The sequence below is a fragment of the Cryptomeria japonica genome, chromosome 3 (assembly GCF_030272615.1).
Source record: "Cryptomeria japonica chromosome 3, Sugi_1.0, whole genome shotgun sequence".
NCBI classification, from domain to species: domain Eukaryota; kingdom Viridiplantae; phylum Streptophyta; class Pinopsida; order Cupressales; family Cupressaceae; genus Cryptomeria; species Cryptomeria japonica.
In genome coordinates this window covers 907058874-907073171 of record NC_081407.1, presented here as the reverse complement: position 1 = coordinate 907073171, position 14298 = coordinate 907058874, and the positions used below count along the sequence as shown (strand labels likewise).

Sequence of the window (14298 nt, the reverse complement as noted above, 5' to 3'; positions counted from 1 at the left end):
AACACCTTAACCAACAACTCTGACAGACATCCCAAATAATTGCACTGAAAAATTCAAACCAGGCAAAATCCAGAGAAAGCCCAATTGCAAAGGAGATTGAATGTTCTTCAGTTGTTTTTCTACTGCATTAGTGGGTCATATTGGTACATTTGTGAGCATGCAAAATTTTATCAACTGTCAGTTACTGTTGTAAGTGTCCAATGGAATGTTGTTTTGCAAATTAGCATCACTAGCACTAAAATGATGGGAGAAGATACAATTTTTTGCAGCATCCACAACAGAGACAAGCCTTATTATACAATGTCATAATCATATTAATATACAAATTCAGAACGTCGAATATACTCATGCATACGTTACTGTTGTTTATAAATTTTACTAACATGCAATTTGAATGTTCTTGTTGGACCCTTATTTTATATATGGGGCAAACAAACTTTGGTTAAAAATAAACATGCATTAATATATCACGTGCTTTGTAACATTTTTGTCAGTAAGAGAGCCGTGCCTTTGAAAATTACTCGATTTCAGCATAAAGGTCAGACTAACTGAAGAGAATATTTCATGAGTAGTTTCTCAATTGCTGCATTTTTCTCATTGATACTCTTAAATTCAATTCTCCTACCATGCCCTGTAAAAGATACATTTGAGCATTGGCAAACTTTTAGTCACCAGAATACAAACCTGGTAAAATCCCTTAACCAATAATTCTGACAGAATTTCTAAATAACTGCATTAAAAAATTCAAACCTGGCAAAATCCAGACGAAGTCCAGTTGCAAAAGAGATTGGATGTTCTCCAGTTGTTTTTCTACTGCTTTAACAAGTTATATATTGTGAGAATGTAAAATTTCATCATTTCTCAGTCACTGTTGTAAGTGTCCAATGAAATGTTGCTTTATCACTTGTGCTAAAAAGATGGGACAAGATATAATTTTTTACCTGAGTAAAAGTTATAAATTTTTGAAATGGCCAATTCACCATCGGCTGAAGCAAAAAGATGATCCCCTGTGAATAGGGCCTTGAGTGGCTTATAGAAGAGTGAGACGCAGCCCTGGAAGAAATTTTTCAGCACAGCATTTTACTCCATGGAGAGATTAAACGTTCAAGTTTTTCTTTGACAAAATTAGTGTAAAAGAATAAAATAATAAAATAATGTCCGACAATTGCATTTTTAGAAATAACATAATGCATCTACTTTTAATGTCATATCTAGATTTATTTTAATTACTTACCTCTGTATGACCTGGTGTAAAAATAAGATCAATGTCTGGACTAAGACTCCATTGTCCTTGGCCTTCAATTTTTCTTTCTACATCTGCAGTATGAGATTGTACCTAATATACAAGAAAAACAAATGAAGATGTTTTTTTCATATTGCAACGAGGGTACCTAATTTTAGTAGCAGAACAAAATAATTATAAATAACTGGTTTGCTTTATGTGCTGGTATGTGGAACACATAATTGTATGGTCAAGAACCAACTGTCAAAGAAGAGATCTTTTTTTTCATGACATGGCAGTTATAATCACAAGCCTGTTGATGCTCGTGCTAACTATAATTCATCTTCATTGCTGTGTATGTAATACTATATATGACTAACATTCTTACTGAATATGCCCCATCTAAATAGAATGGTGTACTAAGACATTTCTGATCATAGTTACCAAGAGATGAGGATTAGTAAAGGTATGTTGATACTCGTGCTAATTATAATTCATCTTCATTGCTGTGTATGTAATACTAACATGATTACTGAATATGCCCAATCCAAATAGAATGGTGTAGCTAAGACATTTCTGACCATAGTTGCCAAGAGATGAGGATTAGTATAGGTATGTTGATGCTCATGCTAACTATAATTCATCTTCATTGCTGTGTATGTAATACTGCCATGTTTACTGAATATGCCCGGTCCAAATAGAATGGTGTAGCTAAGACATTTCTGATCATAGTCACCAAGAGATGAGGATTAATATAGGCAAGGGAGATGGTGATGAGTATTGATACATTCTTTAAAAAGCCATTGGAAGTGGGGTACTTGGAGATAGCATATATACACACACATGATTGGTATACTGCTTTAAATAATGCAAAATACTAAAATGCTTAAAAAATTAAAAAATATCGAAATAGATTTCAATGAACGGCTTCATAAATATATCCTATGCATTTTTCTCACCATCCACCAAGTGCAAAAACTTCACCAATGGCTTAGTTTCCTACAAAGTACAAAGTGGAAGCAAATTTAAATTACAACTTACAATGAAATAAAATACTTCTCAAGTTTTAAAATAAAGGATTCAATTTGAAAATTAAATTAAGTTGAAGTTACCTTGACAATCTCTATAGCTCTAGTTGCAAAATCACCATCAAAAACTATTTTTACAATCCTTTGTCCAGCAGCCTTCTTTGAATAAGTTGAGTCTACTCATGGTTGACTCACAAACATATGCTTTAAGGGAGTCAATAAACTAAAAATACTTTGCAACGTTAGAAATTTAGTTGTGAACCTTGTAGCACTCGATCATATAAGCTCTTTCCTCTTGGTGTGATCTCTCATCAATTGAAGAACCCATGGGTGATTATATATATTTTGTTATATCACTTGCTTCTTCTACAATTGGTCTCATCTAATCAATTTTGCCTATGTCCTCCAAAGGAAGTTCAAGGCAATGAACAAGGGGTCCAAAAAAGTGTTCGATGCCTTTCTTGAAGCAATCTTCTAGCCACCAAATATGCCGTTGCATTGTCAGTAACAACTTGGACAACATTTTCTATGTCCACCTCTAAAACAACGTCCTCCAACATCAAGTTCAATTTTTTTGCATTCTTTATTATGTTGGAGGCATCAATTGACTTCAGAAAAACCAACTCACCATTTGAAGCCACTAAAAACTTAATGAGTGCGGTTCCTTCCATTTGTCCATCCATTTGAAAGAATTGTGCATCCAAACTTTTGCCATTGCTTCTTTTGATCTTCAACAATTTGTTTTGTATCTATGATAGCATCTTTGAGTAATTGGCCACTTAAATCTTTTGGAGTGGGGGCCTTGTACCCTTTTCCTACAACTGTAAATGCTGTCACCAAACACTCCCAATATGGCCTCCTTGCAACGTTGAAGGGGAGGTTGTTATAATACCAAAACATTACACAAGCCTTATCAACTTCTTTGTGCACCTCCCTATTCCACCTAGTAGCTTCCAATGAAGGTTGCGATCCTGGTTCATTTCTAAGCACAAAAAACCCTTGCAACTAAACGTTGCTCGAAGAGGAGACACATACACGTGGACTACCAGAGGCCACAATGCCTTGTGTATCCACCTCATATTCTCTTGACAAATTAGGAGCAATGATTTCTTGTATGGTTGCTTGTGTCTTTTCTCTCTCAAATTTCTTTTCATCTAGTGCTGCAAGAAGGGTTATCATCTCTCATTTCACCTTTTTAGTGGCTGCTTGACATGGCTTAGCATCACATCAAGAAAAGCCTACAAGATTGTATTTGAGGCAATTGATGCCTCCTCTAAGCCTCTTCATGCACTAGGTACAAATACTGCTCCCTTGTATTGATCTCATTATGCCATATTTCCAAGCAGGGTCACAACTATTGGGGGTCTCCTTCCAACGGTCTAACTTGCACTTGCTAAGGTTTAACTAGATGCGAAGCCGGATGCAATTGTGATTATATATTAATCTACAATATTGATAGCAAAGAAAAATAGTGATAAAAAAAAAATTATTTGGAGTCGAACATGAGTTTTTTTAAATCATGTAAAATTAAAATACATTTAAAATATTTAATTGAAATATGGTTAAATGCCAATTGAATTAACCAATTTGATAAATTTTAAAAAATGAAAATTAACCTTAAGACCTAAATCGGAACCCCTATATTAGAAAAAAAATAAAAAAATCAGCGAAAATCATATGTACAAATTTTGACAAATAGAACGATGAATCAGAATCATTTTGATTTATTATACAATTTTTTTTATAAAATATAAATCATTCATAAATTTAAATGCTTAGGAAAAAAAGGAAAAAATAAAATTAGAACTACATTGTTGCAATCCGAAATTATTCTTCAAAGCGCTTAAAAAATCTTCCCAATTTGCTATCAAAATCGTGCTTGCTGCTGTTTGAGTTCGTGAAGGGGTGAATGTAGAGCTAATTAGATGAAAATCATATGTACAAATTTTGACAAATACAATGATGAATCAGAATCATTTTGATTTATTATACAATTTTTTTTATAAAATATAAATCATTCATAAATTTAAATGCTTAGGAAAAAAAGGAAAAAATAAAATTAGAACTACCTTGTTGCAATCCGAAATTCTTCTTCAAAGCGCTTAAAAAATCTTCCCAATTTGCTATCAAAATCGTGCTTGCTGCTATTTGAGTTTGTGAAGGGGTGAATGTAGAGCTAATTAGATAAAAATCCACATCAAAAATGCGTCTAGACTCTAAACCCATGTTTAACTTCCCAAACACTTTCAGATAGCATTTTTTATTGTCAATGGGTTAAACTCACTTTTTTCCTCTTTCAAAATGTTTTTGGCCCGTGTACCCTCTCAATGCATTTTTTACTTGCGGCTTTGACCCTTTTGACATCTTTGATCTATGTCGCGATTTATCTCCAAATACTCACCTAAAACCTTGTGAGTTTCCTGCAAAAATCTGTGAGATTTCAAGCAAAAATCAGTGGTGAACAAGTGCTAGTTAACCTTGTGATTACTTGCGTGGTTGAAAAACCCATGAATATTCACAACTCGATGAGTATTCGCAGAGTTTCCTATCCATGGATCAAGTAGTGATTTTGTTCATGGAAATGAGTTTAGGTAATCTTGGTGAGCCTCATGATGCTTTTAGAATGCAATTCCATCCTTTTGGAGCTCTCCAAACTTCTTAAAGAAGCAAGCTATTTATAGACAAATGCCAAGTTGCTTTAGATCATCATCCTACGTCTTCAGAGACAATATGGTATGGCCACAAATTCATATGTATCTCATTTTGATGCTTTCCACAATTTGGGTGAATAATTAAATTATTAAATAATTATAACTTAAGTTGTCCTAAGGAGGAAATTTTAAAAAGGCAACAAAGGTATAATTATTTATTTAAAAGTGATTTAAGTTCTGCCTACATGGGGACACCTTGGCACATGAGGGACTTTGCTCTCATAAAAGGTTTATTATTTAATTTTAAGAAAGGAGCTTCTGAAGGGAAAGGAGAAAATTATTATTTTATTTTTTCCAGAATGTTATAAAAGGAGGTTAAGATCTCACTGTTGAGGTTAGACATGATTTGGTATTTACTTTTACATTTGAGAGAACCTGTGTTCATCTCTAATTTTCTTGAGGACAAAAATCCTCTTGAACATAGTGGATTTGAAGATAAAAACCCCCCTAGCTAGTCTTGGTGGTTTCGTACAAGAGCCACAACTGTGCCTGCAAGTGAAGTTTTTCCAATTGTTTTAAAAAATGGATATTTTGTGTGTGTTCTAAATTGCAAGGGTTTAACTTTGTTTTGCGTAATTATTTCAATTGCCAGGAGTGTTTTTGAAGTTTTTCATGCTGGTCGTACCAGTGCTTTACATGTTCGTTGTACCCTCCTTTTCTGGTTGTCCATTTGGGTGTGTTCTTGTTGAGTAATTAAATCATTTTTCCTACTGTTTTAGTTGCTGCTAATGATATTTGTGCAGGCCCTAGGCTTTAAAAGGATAGATTGAGGTGTTATTGATCCATGCCTTTTCTAAGGAGGTTGTAACACTCATGGATGGGGCGTGAGAATGGTGGCTGATGAAACACCTACTGCATGATGCTTATTCCTTCTTGTTTGGAGGTGGCTAGCAGTTATCTGATAATCCCAAGTCCTTGTTGGATGGAAAAAAGACTGTGTGGTGAGTGTTAAGGTGAAATGTATTGGCTGTACCTACAATATCAGCGAACAGCATGCTGTTACAGTCCTGTGAATGTTTGATTTTCATTATTAGTTGACAGATGACTTCATTCACTATGTTCAGGTGTGTGTATAGAGGTTTTGGAGTGGTGTTTCAAGTCTAATCTGTGTTCTCTACAACAGTTTACAGTACGTTTTCAATATGTTTAGTTCTGATTTTCCTGTTTACCAACATGAACAAAGTGTATCAGAACTGCATTAGCCACTAGTATCATCCATCAGAGGTATACATTTATGTTGGTACTTGAATACATTGTTTTCCTATGTTATATGGCTTTAATTTGAGTTCGTGAATGTTTGATTTTCATTATCAGTTGATAGATAACTTCATTCAGTATGTTCAGGTTTGTGTACAGAGGTTCTGGAGTGGTCCTCCAATTCTAGTTTGTGTTGTCTACAACAGTTTATAGTGCGTTTTCAACGTGGTCAGTACTGATTTTCCTGTTTACCAGCAAGAACAAAGTGTATTAGAAGTAGAACTGCATCAGCCACTAGTATCATCCATCAAAGATATACATTTATGTCGGTACTTGAATACATTGTTTTCCTATGCTACATGGCTTCAATTTGAGTGTTCCAGCAGTTGAGATTTGTGATCAGATTTTATCTCAACATCAACAAGCTTATATTCTCTAATGATGATTTGCAATGCAATTCATATTATCTTGTAATACCTTGGATGGTAGCACTGCAAGTGGTTTTATCTTGTACTTTAATGTAATTGCAGACCCAACTGTATAAGTAGAAGTAGTTGTACCTACTGTAATTGCACTCTGTTGAATAACCGAGAAGTGACTGTGCTTATGTAATTGCACCCCGCTAAATAAGCGAGAAATGATTGTGCTTGTGATTGAACTCTGCTAAACAACTGAGAACTGGCTATGCTTGTTGTTATTGCACACTTCATTGAATAAGTGTGGAAGTGTTCCTTTTCAGTTATTGCATTAACACACTCCACTGAAGAAGTATAGACTTGACTAGCTTTGCTACCTGTTGACGTGGCTAAAATCATATTGCTACAACTATATCTAGCCAACGCAGAATAGAATGTTCTCGATGAGTATCCTATCCTCTCTTGTATAAGGAATCCCTAATGCTAGCTGATTAAAGGGGACAACCTCAAGGTTCCAAATGTCAGTTCATGACTACGGGATAGCTCAACGGTTGATGTGTTTTGCTGGTAACATCCTGGGCGGTAATGGAGGGGTTCTCTCTCATTTGGGCAGGCAGAAGGGCAATGACGGGGGTCCCTCATCCAAGACGGGGTGTGTGTGCAAAAAGCACAACACTACCTTGTGTGCTTAGCTAATTAGATCAATTCATTTTGCTGCATTCTAGATCATTGGTGTGGTCCGTCCTATACACTGTATGCTCTCACCTTGAACATTGAAAATTGGGTGATCAAAAAGTAATAAGGACATTGCATTGTAGCTTCAATGCAATTGACAATTCCAAAGAAAATTAGGGGTGGTTATTATATTGTAACAATCCAAATCTTACTCAACTAGCCTCAATACAATTGTAATTGCACTCTGTTGAATAAGACAGACGTGACTATGCCTATGTCGCACTTTGCTAAATAAGCAAGAAATGATTGTGATTGTGATTGAACTTTGCTAAACAACTGAGGACTGGCTATGCTTATTGTAATTGCATGCTTCTCTGAATAAGCATGGAAGTGCTTCCTTTCAGTTATTGCAATAACACACTCCACTGAAGAAGTGTAGACTAGGCTAGCTTTGCCACTTTGTGTGCTTAGTTAATTAGATCAATTCATTTTGCTGCATTCTATATCATTGGTGTGTCCCTATACACTGCATGCTCTCACCTTGCTCATCTCGAGAATCGGGAGATCAAAAAGTGATAAGGCCATTGCATTGTAGCTTCAATGCAGTTGACAATTTCAAAAAAAAAAATTAGGGGTGGTTATTACTTATTACATTGTAGCATATCAAATCTTACTCAACAAGCCTCCATACAATAGCTTCTTAAAGGTCTTCTACACTCCTACACATCTAGAAAATTGAGTAAGAAGCTGAAATGGCTTAGAAGGGAAGAAACATAGTCTATAGCTGTTACTCTAAAAATTTGTCATCACATAATGAAATCATCTCATAATGAAAATGGTGGGAATGAACTGTGCATTATATGGATGTCAAATAATAACAGTTGTGGAGGTTTTTGAAACTGCCCCCAAAATATTGGCAACTAAGCAACTGCTACCTACGTCACTTGGCAATTGCACAATGGTTGCCTGCTTGAATTGACAATTCTGCTAGGATCAATGAAACTCTAAATTTTAAAGAGTTTACTAAACTAAATTCCACATCTTATGTGTCTAGATCTTAGACATGCCTCTACAATGTAGGCTACCTGCACTCTCCTCTAATTTTGGCTGAACTCAAATGGAAATGATCATTAGGAGGTGGCTACAAGTTACATTTTGGTCTTTTAAAGAATAGAGACTACATGTATTTTTCTGACACTGTTTTTCCATCTGCTACAACCCAAAAGTATTTTAATTTTTTCTTTTTAAGACAAGCATATATTGATTTTTATAATTTTGTTGTTTTTCATGAAAACCTTCTAATCACCTGACAATAAATTCACACCGCCATGATCCAAATTATGGAAGACAAAAATAATAAATATTGACAAAATTATGCAGCATATGAATTTTCCTGTCAGACTTGCCAAGTGTGAGTGAGCCTCTATAGAGATTTTCCAAGTAACTTGTGCAATACTCATGAGTTATGCAGCAGGCTTGTCTTGAGTATCATGCAAAGTTACTCATTTGCTACAAGAACTTGAGAGCATGTCGAATTTTAAAATACTAACATAACTGCAGACATCTAAAAATGACTAATGCATTTTGATCTTGTCATCCATAGCATTATTCTTCTATCCTTTATTAATTAAATAATTTCTAAATTATTTAATTAAATCAATTTTTTTTCTAATAATTAAATAATTTTTTATTATTTAATTATTTCATTAGCCTTTTCTATCCATAATTAATTAAATATTTAATTAATTTTACCATTTTATCTTAATATTAATTAAATAATTTTATCATTTAATTAATTTCCCTCTCATAATTAGATTTTTTTTAAAGGGGTAAATGCTTTGACCTGGAGCTATGAACCGGCGAGGCCACAAACGAGGGACCTCATCCCCATTTAAACATTCAACAATAGCACCCCAATGGGGTTTGAACCGTGATGCCAAGAACACCACAACTTAACCATCACCACATGCCAATGCCGGTGTTCAAAATTGTGTTTAATTAGCTAACACTTTCCTCTAAAAATTAAATAAATACAAATAATTTATTTAGTTTTCCCACCTCAAATAAATAAAATAGATGTTTTATTTATTTCCTCTATGCATTTACACCTCACCTTATCCTTCCACCTCATCAATCCATGTGCATTATAGGTCTCACCCTCTCTCAATTTTTCTCAACCATTGATCTTGCAGTTTAATTTCTACCATTGGTCAATGTTATGTGAGGCCTATAAATAAGACCACTCATTCATTTCTCCCTAGCTAGCATAAATTATCAAGAGTACTCCTAGCACTTCTGAGCACACATACTATAATCAAATTATCACTTTCATGAGCATTCTCAATCAAGAGATAGCAACTATCAAGCATCGACATACCATTGTGTTATCATGGTTATACTATTTTGAAAAGCAACCCACATATCAAAGCATTCAATAAAATCTCAAGTAACAATGGAGTCTCCTAAGGTCTTTGTGTTGGTATCATTGTTTATCATTTGATTTGTCCATAGATCTTAGACTTCATTTTATGATTGTGTGGATTGTGAGTTTGAATCTTGCATTGCATTTGTTTCCTTATTGTGATTCACATTTTCATCCTTTCACAATAACAAAACACTATAAAATCGTGACTTGATGGCAAGTGACATTGCACATATGACGAACGAATTTGGTGAGAGGCAACTAGAGCATGAAGAGGAGTGAATGGCGAGCAAAGAGGAGCAACCAACAAGCATATCAGAGTGAAAGGTAAGCGAACGATGAGTGAATGGTGATAGGAGGTCTGAAGTGTTTGGCATAGGGCATTCGTTGGCAGTGGTCAATGAAGGTGTTTTCGATCCGCTCAAGCATGTTGATCAAGTGAAGTTTGTTGCAAAGACAAACATTGGTCTAAAGCTCCCACCCTTGGTGCAGGTAGTTTCTTTGGCCTCCCTACTTGAACAGGGGCTCTCAAAGTCTGTGTAGTTTCACTATAGTGTTTGCAAAAGCTCCTCAAAACCCTATCACAATTGCAGTTTTTTTGCAAGCTTCAAATTTTGAAAGTTTGCCCTTATTGGACCTAGGCTTAAATACAAAAGCTAAGGCCATGTGTTCTCCTGGTGTTTAGGGTGAGAATATCTCACTTTCTCCTGATCCACCACCCCTCTTTTAGAACTAGGATTCCTCTTGTATTTTTCTCTTGGGGATACTAAGATCACTTCGTCTCCTCAACCACTCAATCTTCACATCTCTGATAATTGTATTCAAGATATCTCTGATAAACTTGGATCTAGATCTATTGTTTTTAAAAGTATGGGGAAACACCTTTCTATGGATGACTTTTTGGTTTGGAGCAAAGAAAATTGGTGCAATATGGAAACTCCCTTAGTGGATCTACTTGACTATGGCTCCTTCTGGTCATCTTCCACTCCTCTGCTAATTGCAGGTTTGTTTTGGATAACGGTCCTCGTTTCTATGGAAAATCAGGTTTGTTTATGGCTCCTTGGTCTCCCTTCTTTGACCCAGCCAATGTGAGAATTACCATCATCCTGATCTGGCCGCCTTTACAATCTCCCTCTGATTAGGTGTGATTTTGGGCTCACTGAAACCTTGGTTAATCAAGTGAATTATTTTATCAAATTGGATGAGGGAACTCTCAACAATTCAAAAAGATTTTCTACAATTTGTGCAATGATTGATGTATCCAAGCCTATATTGCAAATGGTTAGAATCAACTCCTCAAATGGGTTGTGGATGCAATACATAAATTAAGAGGACCTTCTCGAGCACTATTTAAGGCACAATCAATTGCAGCACAAAATTTCAAGATGTATTGCTAAATCTATTTCTGTTCTTAGAATTGTTAACCCCCAAAAATGGGTCTATAAAAATGGCAGTCGTGATGCTGATTTTATTTGGCGGAACCATGGGATTTTCATGGATTGTCCCTTGCAAGCTTCCTCTTTTGTTGCAGTTGTTGGGTCTAGTTCAGTACATGCAGATTCGATTTGTGGTGTGGTTACATGCCATGTGGTTTTACAAGACACTCAACAGACTTCTTGCACAATAATGTTGAAACTCAACAACACAACACCCAATTTACTAAAAATGAGGATCTCCTCCTTCATGCTTCCATTGAGGAGCATGACATTGGCCTTATCGACAGTTTGAAGCATGAAGATGAACTTGTCTGCACTAATATCACCAACACCACCCAAATTGCAAGTAAGATCTTGAAGCCAAACATTAGTAAGCGAAGAGGAAGGAAATCTGAGGCAAAAAAATAAGAGTAGAAGCACAAGATTCTATTTATGAGGGCTCACAATGGACTATGGAAGTGCTCCTTACTAGGATCAAATGAAAGAAATAAATAAATGAAGCTACTTTGAACTATGACATCTAGCAAAGTTATGTTTGTTTGCTTGATTAGTTTGGAACGATGATTTTTTACAAGGTAGCTTCCATTGGAGTTTGTCTTTGGGCACTTCTCTCTTTCTTTTCTCTGCTCCCCATCCTATGGATCTGAAGCCTTGTTTTGTTTGATATGTTATTTTATGTGGGAGTGGTCCCTCAACCCACAACTTACTGATAAAGAAAACACAATAAAATCAATTTATAGTTTTGTGATGGTACCATTATTAGCTTCATTAAAACCTTGATAAATAGAGATAGAACTTAGAAGAACAAAGGTATTAACAATTCAATAGGTAAGTAGACCCTAGCTCCTCTCAAAATGGTTTAAGTTTAGTTTTCATGGAGAATCTAAGGGAAACCTCGCCTCTTCTAGTTGGCCTTTGTGATGATGACTTAGGGTTTGCATTTTTTGTTAGTATCATGACTTCAAGATCTTTGTTCTCTGATGAGAAGAAATATCCATAAATTTTCAGCATAACATAATTAGCCGATAGGCTATTATAGGTGGGAAACCTCCCACCGTAATAATTGTTTGATGTTTGACACCGACATTTTTCCTTGTGCTGGTTTCTAGTAACACTCAAATGCCAAAATCACTTCTGATGTGAAGTGTGAGGCTTTTTAAATTCAAAATTCATTCCGTTGCGTAAATTGTACCATTGTTTATTGTTGTTCCAGCTAGCACATGCTTTTCAAGAATGGGAAAATTACTTTGTGTAGGGATTGACATCATATAATGTGTAAAATACGTCAGTTTTGTAAAATGCAGTGTTCTTTGGGAGGTATTGACACGTTACATAGTTAATGAGCGATAGAAAGACCTTCAATATTTTATTGTGGAATAGTGAGTGGCTTCGAATCTCAATATATTGGTTATGGTAAGAGAAATGGCGCCACGTAGGACTATAGTATTATGCTGGCAACTTGTCCGCCAAAGGTAAGAAACAGTAAATATGAAGAAGATTAGGATTTCTAAGTAGCCTCCATGTTATTTTTTTTTTGCTATGCATGACTTTATTGCTAAACTGTATTATGATTGCAGGAAAACAGAAGAATTTGTTTCCCCATTCCATTTGTTTGTAAGGAGGAGAAGCATGGAACCATTGCTCCCACCACCGAACTGTAGTCCATTGCATCTAGAGAAAACTTCTAGGCAGTCTTAAGATCTTCTTATTCAACACAATTTTGCAGGTTTTGGCCATTTTATGTCACTGCAATCTCCCTAGTACATGACGTTAGAACATCTATATTCACTACATGTGAAGATAAGTCTGGAAGCCATTGCATTTACATCACCAGCAGTAGTTAGTATCCATTCAAACTAACTTAATGATTCTGTGCAAGAAATGTGACAAAATAACTTTCAGATAGGAAAACAAGATGAATTAAAAAGGCCTACATCCATTTTACTATTTTTTTTTAAAATATCACCTAATAACTAGCATTTGAATATTTGACGTGTAGGCAACATGCACATCATGCAATAATGACAAGGCACGTGAACAAGCTGCTGTAGATTTCATGCAGAAGTGTTGACGTAGAGACACCTAATACCTAGCATTTGAATATTTGACATGTAGGCAACATGCACATCATGCAATAATGACAAGGCACGTGAATGAGCTGCTGTAGATTTCATGCAGAAGTGTTGACGTAGAGACAGGGCACGTGGACATTTTGCCAGCAAAAGTGAAGGCATAGTCGAGTCATGTTCACAGATTTGCAGATGTGGAAGCATAATCAAGGCATATGATTATTTTAAGATTACTGACATGACCCATTTTCTTTTATAAATATAAGTTTGTACACATTTCGTTACCAAGCCTAATATACTTAATAGAATAATATTCAGCTTTGAAATGGTTGTTGAAGCCTTGGCCATATAACTAAATATGATGCTTATAGATTGTTTACTTAGGACTCAAAAAAATATATGCACTCAATCAATTTAAATGTAAGCCAAATTAATATGGTTTAATCCCATTGGACACATCACCATGTGTACTTTGAAATGTTGACTGTGATGGGTTTCGCTTTGTTTGAAGGCACAATAGATATTATTTGAGGGAGGCTCACAAAAAACATATGTTGCTTATGTCTTAAAATAGTCTTATTAATGCCTAAACTATCTAATCTAGATGGCTTTTGTCTAACTATAAGATCAAGTCACTATTTAAATTAGAAGGTGTGATGCCCAAACTATCTAGTCTTAGATGGTTTTCATCTAAGTGTGGACATTGCATTGGTTTTAAACTATCTAATCTAGATGGCTTTCATCTGACTCTAGGATCAAGATTAGTGGGTGTATGCAGCCATATGCTTTAATTTGATTTGGACATTGCAAAAACAAGGAAAAATAATATACTTTGTCTCCATTAGTCAAATATGAGTATGACATGGAATGTTATAGTAATAAGGAAATGAAATGATCCTATCTATACTTTCAAAAGTTGACCCAAGTAGGTTCTGTTTTTTTAACTAAAAGAGAGGAAATTTTTTATTCAATCACAGAAAGAGAAACAAAACAAGAAGGGCCACACGCCTAGTAGAGAAAAAATTACAGAACACTATCAGTCTCCACTAAGTGATCCAACAAATGAGACATTTCCGGAGATAATTGCCCCCTATCCACTATATTCCAACCCTGAAGTATTAT

At 35.2% G+C, this 14298-nt stretch overlaps 1 protein-coding gene across 1 annotated transcript in view; it reads right to left on the bottom strand.

Moving 5' to 3' along the window:
- Positions 1–290: 290 nt before the first annotated feature.
- LOC131067021 (uncharacterized) overlaps positions 291–14298 on the bottom strand; it is a 101313-nt gene continuing 87305 nt past the window's right edge. Inside the window, exons 8-11 of the mRNA XM_058001955.1 lie at positions 1235–1336; positions 942–1053; positions 751–813; positions 291–631 (exon numbers count right to left, since the gene is read on the bottom strand). Coding sequence (XP_057857938.1) covers positions 540–631; positions 751–813; positions 942–1053; positions 1235–1336 — 369 coding nt within the window. The 3' untranslated portion in view covers positions 291–539. The remainder of the gene's footprint in view (positions 632–750; positions 814–941; positions 1054–1234; positions 1337–14298) is intronic.